Genomic DNA, 20051 nt, shown 5'->3' with positions numbered 1-20051 from the left:
AGGCTGTGCCGTGTGATGCCACAGTTTACTGTGCAGTGCTCAGGAAGTTGGAGCATGCGTGACTGTGACACAATGACTACTTCTGTGCATGAGTGCAGGGATGAGTGAGTAGTGGTTTCTATTTTCTTAAAACCTTTCTTTAACGTACATGGCTGACAATAAACGCATAATAGATGTTTCACAGTATACAATCACAGCAGTCAGCGCACAAGATATGCATATACAGACAGCGCACAAGATATGCATATACAGACAGTGCCTTCACGGCACTGAGGAAGAAAATAAATAAAAAGAAAACGTGCATATATCCATCTTAATAATACACATTGCTTAGACAATAGGAAACATATGTTCATCGGTCTACGTGCATCGCGGGGAATCTTGCCAAATACACCAAATAGGCATGCCAATGGGGCTTGGCCAAACTGTACTCCGGTGATAACATGCAAGGTATAGTATACTTAGGCCCAGAATGTAGACAGTCTCGAACAGGGCCACAGCATGTGACTATAATCAGCATCCCCCTCCCGCATCCAGGGCAACTCCCTGTTGATCCAGGCTTAAACAGCCACAGCCTGGCTGGAGAGTAGTGATATCTGTTTGGGATCTTCAACTGGAGCTACCTCATGGGTGAACCCCCACATCCACTGCCAGACCTCGCCCGACAATTCTATCCCGAGATCTGCAGCCCATTTCTCCCGACACGTGGCTGGGTCCTCGGGCGTATGTATGGTCGATTATAAGCCTGTACAATGTAGACACCACTGCTCGGCGGCCACTAGAACAACCAATGTACGACAGGACTGGATGGAAATCAGGCTCTAAAGAGAACTCAGGCCCTTGAAGTCTGAGGTATTGCAGCCGCTGTGTCGCTCTATGCTGGGGAGTGGTTAAGACCCTCTGTGCCTTGACAAATCAGCCATCAACATACATATCTCCTAGTGTCCGGATCCTCCCTTTCCTCAAGAAGACGACTACAGCCCCACCTGAAGTAGGTGAAAGTTGCATGCAGTTCCAGAGGGGAATATTCGTACTGTGAGGGTGAGGTACCCCCAGCACTCGCCACATTTTCTTCCATGCCAACAAAGTTACCCCATTAAATGGACAATCGTCCGTCTACCCCTCAGAAAGCATGAGAGATCTAATTTCACAGTTCCCGGTGGTATGCCAATGTTTACATGCGGGTGTAGACCCTCCCTCTCCAACCAGTAGGAGGAGCTGCAAACCCGCCTGCCTCATACAGCTTAGTCAAGGTGGACCACTTAAGTCGCACTGCCCCTGAGTGCCACAAGCTATAAGTCATTGCCAATTCAAGTCCTTTGAATGAACAGGCGGCCGAGCCACACCAGAACGCCCTGAAACAAATAAAGTAGCTTCTGGAGAATAACCATTTTTAACAGCGCAATTCTGCCTGTGTCTGCCTGCCAAGGTCAATGGCAACCTTGCCCATTGTTGCAGTTTAGTTGACAGAAGAGCCATGTACCCACCGAAGTAGCAACTGTGCAGTGTTGGAGCGTTTCTAGACATATGGACATCTAGACACTGTATGGAGAGCAGAGCCCATGCAAAATCATGCAAATTATTGGGCTTCAATGTAGCCTCCAACAAGGGCGAGTATACTGATTTAAAGCAATGCTTGTGGAGTCCTGAACATATGCCGAATTGTATATCATCCTGTTAGATCGGGCCCACGTGTGTTTGGGGATCGCAAACAAATGAGCATCGTCCGCTTATAGGGGGATAATATCTGCCATCTGAACCGCCTTATGGGAACGATGGTGCCCAACCAGATCCGCCAGCGACTCTATAGCTATCACAAAAAGTAAAGGGGACAAGGGGCATCCTTAGTGAGCCTATAGATATATTTCCTGATAGCAGACCATTCGTAATGACACTCGCCATTGGCGTTGTGTATAAAAGCCTAACGCAGAAACAAATTCTGATCCGAAACCGCACTTCAGTAAGACCATGTACAAATACTACCATGACACTGAGTCAAAGGCTTTCTGGATATCCAGCGATGCTGCCACAGCCTGGGTTGCAGGATCTATCTGAGACATAATATTGAAAAAACGCTGTATATTTAGAGCCGTGGCCTTCCCCGGGACAATCCCAGACTGGTCGGGGTGTATCATGTGCACCATTAGTGGCATTCACTGAGCAGCCACCACCATGGTGAACACTTTGACCTCTGAGTTGATGAGCGACAGTGGCCTGTAAGAGCCCCAATCCTCCACCTCTTTGAGTGGTTTTAGAAGGACAATGATGACATCCTCACGCATCGAGTCTGGGGGAAGCCCCGACACATGCTTCCTCCCAAACCTTCAACACGTAGGGACCCATGATTCATTTGTATTGCTTATAGAATTCATCCCCAAGACCATCAGAGCTGGGTGCATTTCCAGTTTGAAGGGCATCGATCTCATGGATGAAAGCCTCCAAAGCAATTGGTGTGTCCAAGTGGGCCTTGGCCTCAGGCAACAGCTGAGTCAGGGGCAGACCATCCAAAATGCTTCTACCTCCTCCACAGAACTGTCGTCATCCTGCATGTATAATGTGCTATAGAAGTCATAGAATACAGCATTGACATCCCTGCACCTATACACCTGGTGACCAGTGGAATGCCTAATTATTGGGATACAACTGCTCCAACCTTTCTGCCTTATTGCTCACACGAGAAGTTTCCCGGGATGATCTCCTTCACCATACCACCTCGCCACCACTGGGACCTCAAAGAACTTCAGTTCACTCTGCATTATTACAGAATTAATCTATAGCCTCTTTAACTTGAGCTAAAGTTACTGTAGGGTGATTGGCACTCTGACCCAATTCAGGTGTACGGATAGCATCCTTGCATTTCCTAATGTCCCTGCAAACCACCCTCAAGACCCCAAATTCAGTGGACATGGCAATGCCACTTATATATATTTGAAAAGCTTGCCAAAGAGTGTCTAGTCGAGCCACTGATCCAGTGTTAATGTCAAAGAAAAATGTTATACTCTCAAATGTTAGACTCATACACTAAGTCCTGTAGCGCATGCGGCTTAAATCTTCAATTTCGAGGGCGACCCAGTTCAGACAGACACATGGAGACTACACCAGGGGAGTGATCAGAGTAGGCCCTGGGAAGAATTCAGATACGCTACTTAGGAGGGAGGACGAAACCAGCCACAAGTCTATCCTCGAGTAGGAGTCGTGAACCAAAGAGTAGAATATATATTCTCTGGACGTAGGGTGCAGCACCCTCCAAATATGCAAAAGCTTCATATTATTCATCCCGCCAGAACAGTACGAGTGGCCTTTGACAACTCCCTCTGGTGCGTAGTGGAGCGATCCAGACCTGTGTCAAAGATTTTGATAAAGTACCCACCCCTCAGTACTGGCACTGTGGGGTAAGACCCCACTATGTCAATCACCTCCACATAAAAATGTGTGTCATCCACATTCGGACCATAGGTAATCACCAATAACATTTCTTTATTCGCAAACCTCCCATACACAATTGCGTGCTTCCCTGCACATCAACATGCATTTCAATGGGGTGGAATGGGAGCGACTTTTGTATAATACTAAGTACCCCACGCGACTGGGAACAGTACGATGTAAAATATCTGTTTTTACCCAGCCAGCCCATGGGTTTCTTGCAGGAACAGTATTTTTGCCCCATGATGCTCAATGAGTAGACGCAATCTGCGCATCTTGACTGGGATCCCCAGCCCCCGAACATTACAGCTCAAGCATGTTACTTTAGCCATTATCCCTAAACCATGCTAAGATTTTGACCCCATGTAGACCATGTCAAGATGTACCCTACATATTTCATGTGGCAGACTACATTGGCACACTCCTGTTGCATATATATATAGCCATGTGCACTTTTATTTTTGAACATCCCCCCTACCCACCACCACCCTTAGCACCCTATAAACTGTGGCAGTGTAACCCCCATTCCCAAACACCCATCCAGAACTCGCAACTCTGCATGGGGGGTGGCGGAATTACACCCGCCAAGTCAGAACGGTCCCAACGGTTATATGAAGAGCAAATGTATGCAAGGGTAAGCAACCAACAAAAGCACTCTGTCTAGCAGAGGTTAACCAGCACCATATGTTTCAGCTCTGTGACATTATGTGATAGGCCAAGACCACAATTCAGAGTGAGAAAACACTGAAGCATTAAAATGATCAAATGCCCAGCATTTAGTTCCTATTCCAGGAGGAGCGCCCGCCCACTCACCGCCGGAGTCACAAGGTTAGCCTCTACATAGGCCATCGCCTCTTTTGGCAGGGTGAAGAAGTACGCCTTCTGATTTAGCTCGATTCGCAGTTTTGCAGGGAGTAGCATTGCATATTTCGTCCCCTTCTTGCGCAGACATGTTTGAACTCCCAGAAAGGCATTGTCCAACATCTGTTCACTTCCAATGTTCTCTTGAAGTGGGTACGGGGAGGGTCTTTTTTTCCCTCTTCTTCAGCCTAATGACTGGGGACCTTGGGCAGTCTTTAGAACAACAGGTTTCCAGATCCTTCCTCAGCTATACTACACCTCCCATCTCCTGTCTGCTTGAGATCAAAAGTCCTCCTGGGGTGACGTCCACATTGTGTTGTAGAGATTCCCTTGAAGTACCTAGCTCCCACCATACCTCCTGGGATCATGTCCTCTTCTCCGGGGCAGGCGCCAAACCTTCCCAGCAAAGAACACAGGAGCAACTAGAACTCAGTCCAACATCTGTTGTGTTTTGCTATCTGGTGACCACCAAACAGCAATACATAAAGGGATCTGGCATCTGCAGCAGTCAGACGAAACCAGTTTGACAAAAAAATGACATCATCTGACTTTTGGTAATTATCACTGTGTTTCCTCAGAGGTCACTATGTCAAACAAGCTGTGGTTTTATATTTACAATTAACCAAAGTTGTGCCAGCAGGCTTTGGGGATACGCAGTCACATATAGTTTAAATCATGGGTGCCCGATACTATGGGCAGCCCATGGCTGTTGGAATAATTTGTATTCCAGCAGGTAGTTTCAGGAATTTACATGTTACTCTTTGACTGCAATGGTGCCAAATCGCATTGCAGCTGCTCGTGTGCCAGTAGACAGGTCCCAGCAAAAGTATACATGTTGACTGCTGGATCCAATTTTCCCAACAAAGCTTGAGAAAATGTCGGCAAGCTCGGAATAACACAATTGTGTCCATCTTGAAATTAGGATATATAATGAAATTAAGTTCACTGAGATGAATTACTGTTGAAAAATACTTGTCATGTTTCCAGATCAGAAATGCCCTGCTGAGAAACTCTTCAGATTAAAGGAGACATGCCTATGACCTTGTGTGGACCTGCTGGCAAATCAACACATGATTCTACCTCAAATAATTAAGAGGTCACTGATGTTTTTGTTAAAGGGAGATTGTTATACACTCTGTGTGAAAAATCATGCACTGTTTGCAAGAGCCATGGGTCCTGAGAAACTTGAGATATGTTCCCTAAGAAAATACAAACCCTTTGCCCATAAGAACATCTCTTGAAAATGATCTGTGCAAACATCTTGATCCGAATGACTGATCTTGTTATAGGAAAACATAACAGAAGGTACTTAGACAAGAGGGGGGCTAGAATTTCCATGATTTCAAGGAGTCAGAGTTATTGCAAAGCATCCAAAGAACAGCCAGTTATACCGTCTTTTATTTCAACGGCCCTGTTAGAGTTTGGAGGCAAAACAATCTCTTGCAAAGAAGCATAGTCTTTGTCCAAAGATGTAAATGTGGCCATATTCATTTCATTTCTTTCTTTATTTGACCATACAAATATATTCATTAAAGATACATTCCTAACCTCCAAAAACAGTTAAAACAAGCTACAAACATTAAATAAAGTTTAAAACAACACAATTAATAATCCATATATAAAAATAGAATAAGAAAAAACGTATTTACTAAACAATCCCCACAACCCCTCAAAACAAATATCTGTCCGAACACCCTAAAGGGAAAAACACTGTTGGGTTCTGTTCTCACATTCCACTGGGGCAAAAGAAGCCAAGCAAAAGATTGCATATGAGTCATATGATGTTAGTTGTGCAAGTAACGACTGGCACCAATAGTGACATGGGGTGGCAAAATGAGAGAAAGGGTATAAGGGCTTCTTCCTCCCAACATTGACACAAAGACGACTCCACAATGCCATCCTACCCCTCCTCCCCCACACCCGCCACATCATTTGGCCCTACTACGAGCCAATGGGGAAATATTAAATATCATATAAGGAATAATATTATGATGAGCTTTCCTGAAATCGAATTCTAAATGATTTGCAGGACTCGTTGACGGTGCTATCAGCTGATAGGCCTTTGCCACACTACTATGTGTAAAAGTCTCATTTCATTTCTCTCTAAGGTTTCCCAACAAATCTACCTGAGGCGCACCTCAGCATTATCTGGGATGATATCAGGATTTTCAAGCAATCATTATTCTACATCCACTAACAAGTCTAGGATTCTTATTAAATGACCTGTCACATACAACACCATATCCTGGGGTGTATTGAGGCTTTTTGAACACCCTAGTAATATCTATCTCCTATCAGGAAAATAGAAAACCAATGTTGGGATCAATAGTTGGGGTTATTGTAGTGTCATCCGGCAGGGAAAGTTTAGGCCATTCTTCCTTTGTTTTGCTTCTAGTAGATGCAATGCATTTGTTCCCGAGGGATCCCTCAATATATTCACCTACATGTGGATGAGGGAACCAGTCCCCAGAGATATGATGCAGAACAGAAGAAGGGTCGACCATGAAGACCCAATCCCATCCTGAATTTCCAAAGTTCCATAATCAGCTTCTCTACCAAATCACGAGCTGTATCTAGAAAAGATCACACCCCAATACCAATAGGTCATCCAATGGGGACACAGCAGAGGACATAATCCAGGTTTTTTGAAGTGCCAAGCAAAAAACTACATGTATTTAGAATACTGCCTTAATAACAGTTTTCATCGATGGTCACAGATCCATCTGCATCTTGAGGTTGTGGGTTTCTGCAAGACCCTCTCCCCATCAACGGTGTCCTCGGGGAGAGGGTTCCTTTTTTTCAGGGGATTTTATTTTTTAAAGGGTTTCCCCTCATCGCACCATAGAAGACCCCGCACCTTGTGACGTCTTGTTACTTCTGTGGAAGAAGAGAGTCCTCCTAGGATAGAGCTTGCACCACGGACTTCCCAATCTCAGCAATTAAACCCGGCATAGAAGTCGAAACTGCACTACTCACAGCATCCACCACAGAGACATCCAGGAAATATATAACGATCCCGCTCCAGGTATACCCGGAAGCACTCTGATCACTGCCTCGAAAGGGTTAGAAGAAGGAGGAGGAAGATGACCGTCCTGATGGGATGCAACCATGTCAGAATTCCTTCACTGCAGTGCATTCCAAGGAAATCAGTGAGGATCATCTAGACTGAAGCCTATAGTTACTTCATCACCCAGACATGTTCTTAATTCCCTATTTGCTTGACTGAGCCAGAAAATTGTGAGTCTGGCCAGAGATGTTTTCCCCGAAATGACATGAAAAGAACCCGTGGCCGGAAACCTGAATGTGAGCTCCCAGGTAGTTGATGCAGCCAGCATCAGAGACATGGAGCGAGCCGCAGTCTACCAGAGTAGCGCCAACCACCTTTAATGGCAAAACAAGAAACAAAACAAGTATTACCTGTCATAGAACAATGAATAAGGACCGCCCAATGTACGCATTCGCTGTATATCACAAAATTCAAGAAACATCTCTCCCAATCTAGGAACAGCAAGAAAATAGAGGACTGGTTTCAAGATCAAAGATCAAAGGGTAGATGTATGGCTCTTGGACTCTATATTGTTTGGAAGTCAGGGTGTGGTTGGATCACAGGATGCGGGTGTTTCTGAGGGCGGTACATTTTGTTTTTCTCTTGCTGTTGTGAAATAAATAAGAGCATGGATTTTCAAAATAGGTGGCCCATCTGCCATGCTATATAATCAGTGTGAACCCTCTAGTTGTAGTGGCTCAAGAGAGTTTCTGAAACGTCTTGCTCAATTTACCTCGGTGAAGGCCTTCACTGGGAGAGATAGTTCAAAAGGGTCTTGCGCAGTATTTGTATACAGGCTCATTACGAGCATGGTGGTGTGGGAAAAAATTGGCGGTAATGGAATTATTACCACTTTTCCCGTTCTGCCATACTATGAGTTTGGCCCTGGAGTGGGGTAATTTACCTCAAGCATTATGCTGTTGGTAAATCCTCCCACTTTCTGTGGAAAATCTGCAGAATCAGCGGAATTACGCTGGCAGTAATTTTGCCAAAAATGCCTCATAGAGTCCAAATGGGCTCTCAAAAAAGGGGATTCATTCTGCCACAGCCACTTGTAATCCAGCGGTAATTCCGCTGGGCCAAGTGGCGTTAACAGTAATTCCGATGCCTAGTATGCCGATTCCGATGCCTAGTATTCCAGCAGATTTACCGCCGGAATACCCTCCAGATTGTAATGAGCCCAATGTCTGCTAAAGTCTACATTTGTTATTGTTGAAAAACCTGGCTCTTTCACTATTACCTGGCTTTTTTTTATTTTTACAAGGATGTGTTTGGGAATGAGAAATGCTTCCTTGATCACAATTGATTTGTGTAAGAGTATAATATGATTTTCCTGGCAAGTTTCTATGTAAATGAGAACACAACAAAACCCTGCGTTGCCGAATGGTGGCCCTCAGATGCACTCCTAAGGGATACTAATCCCACAACAAATATTGGCTGAAACCTGAAACCAGATTTCAAAAGTTAGTGCTTGTTAGTCAATCTCATAAAAACACATGTGTAGCTGGCATGAGATCCACATACTCAAAACAAGTGTATGTAATCCAATTTTCATCTCATCGGTTTCAAATGAGCAATAATAACATAACATTCAAAAATCAAATGTAAAGTTTGAATATAAACGTACAGAAAACAAGGTTCATGTGACATAAGCACAAATTGATTCAATGTCAAAGGTTGTACACCTAAACACAGGTTGATTCAGCCTCAAACAAGTATAGGTTGTCACAAGTTGCAAGAAAGTTCATAACAGGTCGGAATACTTTGAATCCCTCAGTTCCCATGAACCACAAAGTATAATACATAAAGACGAAAATAGCTGCATGAAAGTTAGTGAAATGCCAACGCGTTTAGGACTATAAAAAAATCCATCCTCAGGGCAGTGAAGACTATCTGTTCTGCTGGGCACAACAACTTCTGAATGCGCATTTCTAAAAGGATCATAAAAAACAGTACTTATAATACAGTCAGAACATCTGCGTATGTGTAATAATGAATCAATCTAAATAAGTGGCACTCTGACCTTAAATGTTGTGTCCCGTGTTCTCAAGGATGGTCAGATCCCATAGATTAGACCAAGAGAAAGAAGACTCGTGAGGCCTAAACCCCATTAGTAGTAACTAGAGTAAATACTCCTGGACTTAAAACAACTAGTGACACTTATATGGCACAGAGGGGTACTCACCCTGCTGGAAAGCACTCTCCCAATAGGAGTGGGAAGGAATGACAAGTCGAGCAGCTTGCAAAAACACTAAAAGACAAAGAGAAACGGGGCCTAGTCTTAACCCAAATCGTTAAGCACTGTACCAAATGATAACGAATTTTAACAACACAGTCTGCATCGCGCTATGGAAGAACCGCCTGGACTTGCCCATCCCCTATAGTACTGCAGTGTGGTACATCGCGTTTATAAATGACACCAATGACAACCACGTGGCGTGTCAGTCAAGTAAACTAGTGATTACAACACACCTGTGCGATGAAGCCGGCACAGAGCCCAATACATATCGTGGCGCATCCAGGTGTAATTGCCAGAATGCTGCTAGGATCACAGTAGACCATCATTACTCATAAGAGAACAGCACGCCGTAGCGCCCACCATCTTAACAACTCTAAACAAATTCATCCACAGTTTGGGACATAAACATTCCATAGCGAAATCCGACTGTTCAGTGCACATCTTATCCCCACAAACGCGTCCGTAATTCCCAAGCTCACTCACCCCTGCCAGAAGACAAGGAGCGCAGCACCTCTGCCCGATACGTCCGTGCGCGGGCGAGTTTCAGACAACTAATATGGTTGTCATGACAACGTCAAGCATACGTACCAGAGCCGCGGACAGGGAGCTGCCATCATGGTGTGGGCACGCAGTAATACTGCGTGTCACAGGCGCACAAGCTCAACATCGGGTAACAAATATTAGTATATTGCTCATTCTATAAATTCCAATATACTGAAATAGAAAAAGTGTGTAGTCGAGTGTCTGGACGACAGGCCAGGGGGCAGTGCAGCAGAACTAAATCTGCCCCAGCCCCCTGGACCCGCCAATGTACCATGCAATTTCTAAAAGGGGGAGAAATAAGGGGCAAAAAAAACAGACAATCCCTACCAGGCACAGTGCCCAAAGTCACGATGTGCTTACCACATCACTGGACATGATTTTCACAGCATTACAATAACCAGGAATCCATCATGGTCAGACTAGGAAGACACGGTCAGTGTTTCACTTCAACTTCCAGATATACGTTATCAAACTCTTCTTTGTCACTAGAGAGGTATATTCGGAGGTGCCACTACCCCTTCGGGGGTACCACTCCCTGGTTCAACCTACACATTACCCTATTACACAATCCAACAACAAACTCAAGACACAGTATATACCGAAAGTCTCACTGGCTATATATCAGCTCTGTGTCTATTGGTCTTGGCATAGCTGATAAGATTCCATCAATATTGCATTCCCACAGCTTTGTACATAACTTTGTATCCCCCGCCTGGCTTCAATCCAGACTTCTTGGGATAAACCCGCTCACAATCTAATCAAACATCCTATCCATGTGTTCCGAAGACATGAATGAGTGATACGGTAAACATCATATGTACATTCCAAATAACTCAATACAATGCTCGTCTTGGAAATTACCCCTAACCTCACACCTAACAGGTAAACCTCATAAAATACGAACTCTTCTTCAGACAAAGCACATCAAATCAAAGTCAATGTTCATCCCTCTTGGACTCAGTGAATCTAGCAAATTAATCCATAGGATTTCTCGTTGGAGGAGTTTCCTATGTAGGACCCCCCTCGGCTGCCCAACTTCAATTGTTCAAGGATGATACACTTAAGTTGTGCCACGGTATGTCTTGCTTGATGAAAATGGGTGGCTACTGGTGATTTTTGGTTGTTATTGCGAATGTTGGATTTGTGCTCTGACCACCGCGTCTTCACCTTTCTGGTGGTCATCCCTATATAGTAATAGCCACAGGGGCACTTCAAACTGTAGATGACATTCAGGGCACCACATGTTTAGGAATGTTTCAGCCATATTGGCTTCCATGAATGTGGTTGCGTAACACTATTGCCTTTAATGATATTCGCACAATTTGGACAGTTAAGACAGGGAGTGGTGGCTTTAAACATATTTTTGACAGTTGGAGTTTGTATCTCTGCTTTCACCAGACTCGAGCAAAGCGCTCTGTTGTTCCTATAGGCAAACCGTGGCATATGTGAAAATAGATTTTGGAAGCGTGGGTCCATCTGCAACATTGACCAATTTTTCTGGATAATCCTTCTAATTCTTCGACTATGGGTAGAGTGCATAGTCACGTACACTAAGGAGTCCCCTTCCTTCGGAGGCTTGGGAGTAAGTAACTTCTCTCTCTCTACAGTGCTGACTTTATCTGCAATGTTTCCAATTAGCGTTGCATCGTAACCAATTACCCTACATTTTTCTTCATGGATTGATGATTGACATGTATATTCGGATGGTTCAGATATATTCTTTCTGTACCTCAGGAACTGGCTCATAGGTACACTATGAATAGTTCTCTGTGGGTGAAAGCTGGTGGCCAAAAGCAGGCTGTTCCTGTCAGTGGTTTTAGTGAACACACGCGTTTCCAATTTCTGTTCTTTGATGTAAACTTCGATTTCTCGGAAGTGAATGGCAGATTTGCTTGTTTCAACTGTAAAGCGGATCCTGGGATGCATCTGATTCATCATCATAAAAAAGCCTTGTAGTTCCTCAGCTGGTCCAGTCCAAATCCCAAATATATCGTCGATGTATCTCACATAAAGCGACAGATAACGTTGCCACCTCAAGGTAGAGAGCACATGTTTGTGCTCAAGAAAGTACATGTAGATGTTAGCATAACATGGGGCCATAGCTGCTCCCACGCTAGTGCCAGATATTTGAAGAAAGAATCTGTCTCCAAATTTGAAGAAGTTGTTGTTTCAGTAAAGTCAAAACCAAAGGCCGATCTCCCAGGCAGTTTTGAGATCTCAAAAGGAGCCATTCGACAGCCTTTCCTGGCAAGTTTCTATGTAAATGAAGACAGAACATTTTCCCACCAAATGGCCCAAATTTCTACATGTGCGTTAAGGCAAAATCAGTTTTAGAGTTTGAGTCACTAGGCAAGTGACCAATAACTGAAGTCATGATTATGCTTTCCATTTGTAAATGTAGAATCAGCTGTTGGCATTGCGCCCCCATGCCAAGTAAAAAAATAAAGAGTTAATGCATGGAAAAAGACACCTGACCCGGCCGTAATGCACATATCTCAGAACAACTATGCACATCAAAACACATCACAATTTAACGACTCAGCAAAATGGACAGATATATATATATATATATAATTCAATCACAGTTTAACGGTATCATAGAGAATTAATACAATTCCTTAATAAATAACATTTACATGTGGGATTGCTCAGGGGCCACACGTTTGTCTTGGAAGCAAGACAATGCAGCGCAACACAGGTTTGAATCCCAATCCCGTGCTTAGAAACACCTCTCTGGTTTTAAGCGCTTTATAAAAGAACAATTATAATTACATCATCTATTTTGCAATAGATATCAGTGCAAATAATCTCACAATAGCTCGTTGGACAGACATATCAAATCAGAACCTACAAATCAAAGCATATTAAACCGTCACTAAAAATACAAAACAGAAATGAATAAATGTCCATTAACAATACGCATCGATTGATGTACAAAAATCTGAATCGAGGAGTTATATTCAACACTCTTACCTAGCACCCTACTCCATGTCTTATCAATATCCTAAACAGGAGCAAAAACAAACACTGGATTGCAAGTCAGTCTCGAAAGAGAAGGGAACTTGATAACCATATCCCGACCCAGTCTACTGCAAAATTGGAGTTAGATACCTCTGCCACAGTCTGCAGTACATTAGGCATAAGATGCAAGTGATTTCAGGCTATACACTTTAGTGGGATAACTCTCTCTAAGACAGCTAAAGCAGTTCTCATAACAAACCTCCAAACACTGGTGAACACCGCCAGATAAGACTCAAAATTACAGTCGCCTTTTGAATTAAAGTAAGTCGCGGCCAGGTGGATGTGCAGCTTGGCAACAATATTATTCAATACCATGCCCTAAATTGCTTTCGAATTACTCTGAGGGTGTGATGGGCTACAGTATTTGGAGACAACCACAATTTGGAGTGAACTAACAGTTTGGTGGAATTCCTTCAGCCGGGGGATTGTAAGTGCCCTCCTTGGTGGCACCTTCCTGAGAGCTTTGAGCCAGTTGGATCTTATGACAAGAAAATGGCATGATTGCCTCTCCAGCTGCCAATTGTACAAGGTCAAGGGGGGCAAGGTCCAACTCCTCCACATCTGATTCAGGTGCACTTGGAAAAGCAATAAATAGTAACAACAATATATCTTGCCATGCGTCTTCAGAAAAAGTAGGCTCATCAGAACCCTCCTTTCTCTGCTAGCGGCAGCAACTTTCTTTCGCTCCCACAGCTTCTCACCTACTTGCAACATATTGCCCTGTACCATGGACTAACACTGCTGCATAGCTTTCTTCAGTGTCACAACCGTTAATGGACACATTTCTGCCAGTTTCACTGCCATATGAAACTTTGAAGATTTCATTCTATAAGAAAATCCCCAGAGGCAAAGTTTGTAAGAGTGCCATGATATATCTTGAGACAAGCACCCTTCACCAACCAACCCTTTAACGTCGATATCCTCACCTCTGCTCTTCTGCACGAACCATCTCACCATCACCACTATTTGAGGCAAAAGCCTATGCTGTTATGTGACTTCCTTAAGCATGATTGGAGGCGCTGCCTGGGTGGCGCCATTAGGGGCTGCCTCCGGACCATGGCGTGGCCTTTGTTCTGTCTGAGCAGTAACCTCAGAGGGGCAACAATGGGAGGGGGCGCGGTGGCGGAAGGTGGGGATCGCCCCTTCCCTGGCATCCGGTGTCTGTCCCATAAAAGGGGTCCGAGCATTGGCTCCAGCCTCTTTTTCCCACTGCCCGCGCCGCACAGAAGTGGTTTTCCCGCCCACCCAACCCTTTGCTGAGGCTGTCGTGATTGAGCCATTATTTGTGGATCCAATTTCCAGAATTATGTTTTTGATGATTTGTGTGTAATTGTGTGTGATTTGCCTGTCGCACTTTGTCGCTGTTGACGGGCACCTACACAATTGATTATGAAAAATGTGTGGACTATGACCAAATCTTCAACTAGATGAACTATGATTTTGCTGCCCGGGTTGTGTGTTGAGGGCTCCACCTTCGTCCAACAGACCAAGCAGGTGGGGACGGTGACAGTGGCCCCTCGGGTTGCCCAATCGGTGGAATTTTAGCCCAGGCTTGGCCGTTGGACTGTCCGACCGGACATTGACATTTGCATTATGCAATTAACCATGGAACAGCTCATACAGCTAGTAGGCCAAACAGGCAGCTGGCAGGGCTGCTAGGATCAAGGTCATGTTAACCGATTATGGTGGATGTAAAATGGGTGTGTAGTCCCTGTCATCATTTCTGAGAAAATCTTCTAATAAAGTGCGCCCTGTTTACTTCCAAATAAGGCTGTGGTACAATTTTGTATAATACAATATGTGTTTTCTGAATACATGGTCACTACGAGTGCACCCCTGATACTTTTACAGTTACGTAGATAAAAAATGATATTTGTCCAGTTTATTTGTATTCCCTTTTTTATTCCATTTGAGTTATTGACAAGTATACAAGGGATCTGCAAGAGGCCCCTTTATGAAATTAGACCTTGTTTCTACTTTAGGTCTGACTATAGAGGTTTACCACTCTGCCTTAGCTCTTGAATATACGTTTTAGAGGGGCCCTGGTGTATTTCAGCTGCTAAGAAATATGGAATGACCATCTCATGTAGAAAGCCAGTGGCAGCCATTTTGTAAATGAAGTGGGCCTGTTTGAGTCATGCTGAGAGTTGCTGAATGTTGCTTTTAAGAGCTTGCTTTTCTTTCATTCTGCTTGGTGCATTGATTTGTTTCCCCCTGGGCTGTATTAACCTTTGTTGCAGTTAAGACTAACGTTTTCTAGAAAAACGTGGTCATAAGACTTGTCTGTAAATATTGCATAAAAACGTAGTTGTTTAGGTTTGAGTATGAATATGCTAAATTCCCACGCAATAAAAGCTTTAGTTGTAAGGGCCTTGTTGTGCAAGAAAAGAGAGCAGGCATGTGGGTTGTATTGTACCCGGATGAATTGTATTCAAAGTCAGGAAAATGTAACACAACTGCAAAGTAGCTAAGAAATACTGAGCATGCTTTGTTGATTTCTTCAATGTATAGAATGCTATCGAGGAGACAGCTAACGAGTGCAGGAGTCTGGGTGCAACCGTTCATGTACACCAGGTGGATTGCAGCAAGCGCGAGGACATTTACAGCACAGCAGAGAAGGTGAGAATGCATTTTAATATATACTCTCAAACATAATAATATGGTATGAGAAGGCAGTTTGTAGGTCGAAGTTTTGCATGCTGCCTGGTCAGCAAACTGACTGCGCTGTAGTATTAGGAAACAAAGAGGGAGGCTTGTTGTAATGCGTATAAAAGCATTTCTATAGTCACCACACATTTCCCCAAAACTAGTTCTTAAATGTTGCATTTAACTTGGAAGTGACAGGAGGAGCCCAGCCATCGTTTTTTCCCCAAGATGATCGCTGTTGAGTGTTGTGGGTGAATAAAGGGAAGCGGCCCCTTTAAGAAAGGACAGCACGCCTGGGCGGGAGGGCGGGGAGGAGGGCAGAAGGGGAGGGACAGGAAAGGGGTTAGAGTTAGTTAACGGTTGTAACAATGAAGGAAGGTCGACTGTATACCTGGCTCCGGTGGTCATTGTGAGTGCGTCATGTGAGCCTGAGAGGCTAGTGTTAAGTGCCAACATTGAGTATCTTTACTAACATTATTTGTGCCGTGTATCGAAGGCCATCTTGAAAAAGGTTGGTTTTTGGATGGACATGGAGGGTGTGCAGTGGAGATGCTTCAACATGTGAAAAGTGTCCATAAAGCATTATTAAAATTGCTCTGAAGTCCACAAGGGTGCCCAGGGGTTCAGTGCCTGGGGAGAAGGGTAGGGGAGGAAAGTTGGGGGGGGTGGGCGAGGGAAAGGGAGGGGGTTTAGAAGGAGAAAAAACAAGTATGGGAAGGGATGCAGAGAAGTAAAACCCTTTGTCCATGCATCTGACTGCAGAAGTGGGACAGTGTCACCGTTCGTGCTTGCTCAATGAGGCCTTCAGACAGCTCCGGGCAGCTAGAACTGACATTGGCCATGTATGCAGACCAAGGCCATTGGCCCTTCCTCCAAAGTAGCCACTGGACATGGTTAATATCCCCCATGCACGAGGCAGGACCTTTGACTATGCCCCTGACTTCCACAAGCTATCCAAAATGGTGACAGAGTGTATAGTCACAGGCCATGGTTTATTGGCCACTTTTTTCCCATGGTGGCCATAGGCCATGTGGCCAGTGGATCCCGTGTCCAGGGTATGGACAACAGACCTGCCACAGGCGCCTTAATTCACTTGTAGTGTGAATTGGCAAGGGCTCTGGCCATGACAATTGGTTCCTTTTCAGAGGTCTCCCAAAGGCACCTGTATTAGGCTCTAGCCGTTACCATTAAACTTGCTACAGGCCCCTAAGGAACCCAGAGTCATCACTTAGCATGGTCACAGTGGCCCCTGCTTGCAGGGTGCCGTTTTCAGACTTGCCCCACGCCACCCTAGAATCCCATAGTGGCTATTGACCACAGCCTCCGACCGCTCAATTGGTCACTTTGCCTGAATCATGGCCTTCAGCCATGCCCGCGTTAACCCAACCTACTGATGCCAGTGCCACTTAGAATGGGCATGGCCTTTAACAGCATTTTCACTGAATGTGTATGTTTTTCAAAGAAAACGTTTCGCCTGGTATTTCCCTTTAACTGAATTTCGAAAGAATTTGTTGGGGAAACGTATCCAGATTGTCCCTTAAACCAACGTTCTTTCAATCAATTGTTATGTTTTTTTAATGTTATTCATTGTCATTCTGATAGTGCCCAGTGGAACCATTCAGCATTTGGACATGGCCAGTGGTCCCTTTCCTGAAATACGGCTTCTGCACATGCTCAGAGCCTAGTGCACAGACCCATAGTCGAAAATGGACCCTAGCCAGTGGTCACTCCCACTGCACCAGCCAATAGTCATGGCCTGCATCCATGGCGAGTGGCCTTTGTACTCGCGACATGACCTTTAGCCTTGCCCCTAGTCCCACCACTACAACTCATAGTAGGCAGTGCCAATGACCTATGACCACAGCCTGATGACATTGCCAGTGGCCCGGTGTCCAGAGCATGGCCTTAGGACTTGCCCCACACCCCCAAGCAACCTGTAGTGAGCACTGGCTTGGCCCTGCCGTAGAGGGCATGGGTCATGTCTGTGGCCATGGCTGTTAGTCCTTTAGCTTAAGCCAGTGCCTTCATCCATGCCCTGTTAGTAAAATGTGTGCTAAAAAAGGAAGATTCAGCCTATTTTCCATACCAATTTCTTTACGGAGGTATAGTGGGGCCTGCTTTAAAACAGCACCACCCCTTCACTATTCTGAAAGTCCTACTCTTAGTACTGGTGAGGGTTTTGGGCGAAAGTAAGTAAGAGTCTACCCAAAGGTGTGTGCTCATTTGACAAGGCAAGGGGTGCCATGTGGTGGCTGCTATAAGAACAAAACAACAGAAACTTGGGTAGGTCCTGGGCTTCGTAGATATCCCAACCACAAACATCAAGCTCTAGGGAAAAATCATTGGACAAACAGCAACCCCCTTTATTCAGCAAGGAAGATCAAACCCCAATCTTCTCTGTCTTAGACCTGCTCTCCCTCTGCCACTCTAGCTCCAGGTGTCTACCAGTGGACAAAAATACATTTTTAGAGATAGACACCCTATAAGTAGGCCAGCAACCCATATTGAACATACATTAGAGTTCAAAAGAGATGACTATTATGTAGAGAGAACGTTGTGCTTACATCATCGACCACTGGAGATTTTACTTTGCAGTGTCTCTCCCATGGTCACCCAGGGCTCAATGACGGCAAGCATCAACCAATGTTTGAGCATAGACAACTCTTGCAGACCCCTCTCTGACATATGGTGGTTTGTGAAGCAGGAAGGTGGAGGTCTGCAAAGCTTTGTCCAAAACAGGATGACTGCAGTAGACTCACTGCTTGCGCGCAGGAGTGCAAGTCTCCGTGTTGAGTCCCTGCCCATGAACCAAAATTAAAAAGTTCCAAGATGGCACCAGCCTTGATAAAGGTTTGTGACATGGACCTGAAGTACTGCACATCCACAAAAGAGAATTAGCTGGGTTTTATGGGGACCCCGCATAGGATAACCAATAAAGAAGAAGGGCATTCCCAACTGTAAGTAGTCATACAGTTATCAGTCAAGAAGCCAACCCAATTCCCTTTGAAAGTGGGCAGATAACTACAGGTAGTGTGTTAGCCAGTAGTTGGGAGTGGATGGATCCATATAACTTGTGGAGGAGCAGCATAAAAGCGAAGAATAGAGCCAGAGAGAGGAGAGGAACAGAGCAGAAGGAGAAGATAGAGTTGAGAAGAGGAGTGGGTTTAAGTGAAGTAGAGCGGAGGAAATGCGGTAACAGAGGAGTGAAGAGGAGTAGAGAAGGAAGAGAGAACATCAATAGCAGGTGGAGAGAAGGGGGAGTTGAAAGGAGGACAGTAGGCTCTGAAAGATGAGTTGAGGGGAGGTGGTGGTGTGGGGAGAACATAATTAGGAGTAGGAGAGGAGGAGTTGAAAGGGGAGTTGAAATGCTGAAAGAGAAGTTGTGATAAGGGGAACAGGCTAGAACATCAGTAGAACAGGAAGAGAAGGGAGAGGCCACCAGGGGGCGTACGGATGCTGGTAGCCTGAATCCACAGCTCCTCATGCCTGGACGAAAAGGGCAACTGGGCCCCCTCTTTTTGACCCCCAATACAAGAGAGCATTAACGCCCCTGAAAGCCCACAGCCTGGAGCACCAGGGTGGCAGTTTCAATCCTCTTAATCATGTGGCGCTGGAGTTATACTCCTATGAAAGGAGACCAAGATCGAGGGAGGCCCTAAGCCACTCAGCAGTTTTAAAAGTTGGAACAATGACAGTGCGTGGCCGCTCAGGGTGAAGAGCGTGGCGCCAGGCATAGGAGGGGGTAGATGACTTGCCCGATAGGTGCAGAGCCTAAAGGGCGAATCCACAGGTGATCGGGGCGGCAAGACCCCCGACGGCCCACAATCCGGATAGGTTCGCCCGTGAGTGCCGTGCTCCAGAAAGCCCAGTAAGAGCCCCAAGAGTGAGAGAACCTGTATGCGCCGCACTGCCCCATGAGAAGAGCCACTTCTGTAAAACGCTGTTCTGCGTGTGGGTGGGCAGGCGCTCCCCACTTTGTCTTCAACTAAAGTAAGGTGCATGAAAGCCACATTGGTCGGGCGCTCCTACTGGACTGGCTGAAATAAAGGCCTTATTGGTCAAGGAGTACACAATAATCTGGTGCAGAGCTAGGGTGGGGAAGCGTCCACAGAGAGCCCCATTCAACGAAGATAAGCTAGGTGTGGCCCATGCTAGCTCCAAGGTTGTTAGTGGTGTTCAGATGAGATTTACAAATTACAAATTAAATAAACAAAAAAAGAAACCTTCGGAGCAAGGAAAAGTTGGTTCTGGGTGCCCCACACTTGGATTCTG

The 20051-nt window shown here is 45.1% G+C and overlaps 1 protein-coding gene across 1 annotated transcript in view; it reads left to right on the top strand.

Annotated features, from left to right (window-relative positions):
• Positions 1-20051, top strand: part of LOC138515791 (17-beta-hydroxysteroid dehydrogenase 13-like) — a 259104-nt gene that overhangs the window by 148057 nt on the left and 90996 nt on the right. Inside the window, exon 2 of the mRNA XM_069630516.1 lies at positions 15645-15752. Within this exon, the coding sequence (XP_069486617.1) occupies positions 15645-15752 (108 nt within the window). The remainder of the gene's footprint in view (positions 1-15644; positions 15753-20051) is intronic.

This window comes from Ambystoma mexicanum, chromosome 6q (assembly GCF_040938575.1).
Source record: "Ambystoma mexicanum isolate Mex_15411 chromosome 6q, UKY_AmexF1_1, whole genome shotgun sequence".
In the NCBI taxonomy this organism is placed as follows: domain Eukaryota; kingdom Metazoa; phylum Chordata; class Amphibia; order Caudata; family Ambystomatidae; genus Ambystoma; species Ambystoma mexicanum.
This window is presented reverse-complemented; position numbering and strand designations above follow the sequence as displayed.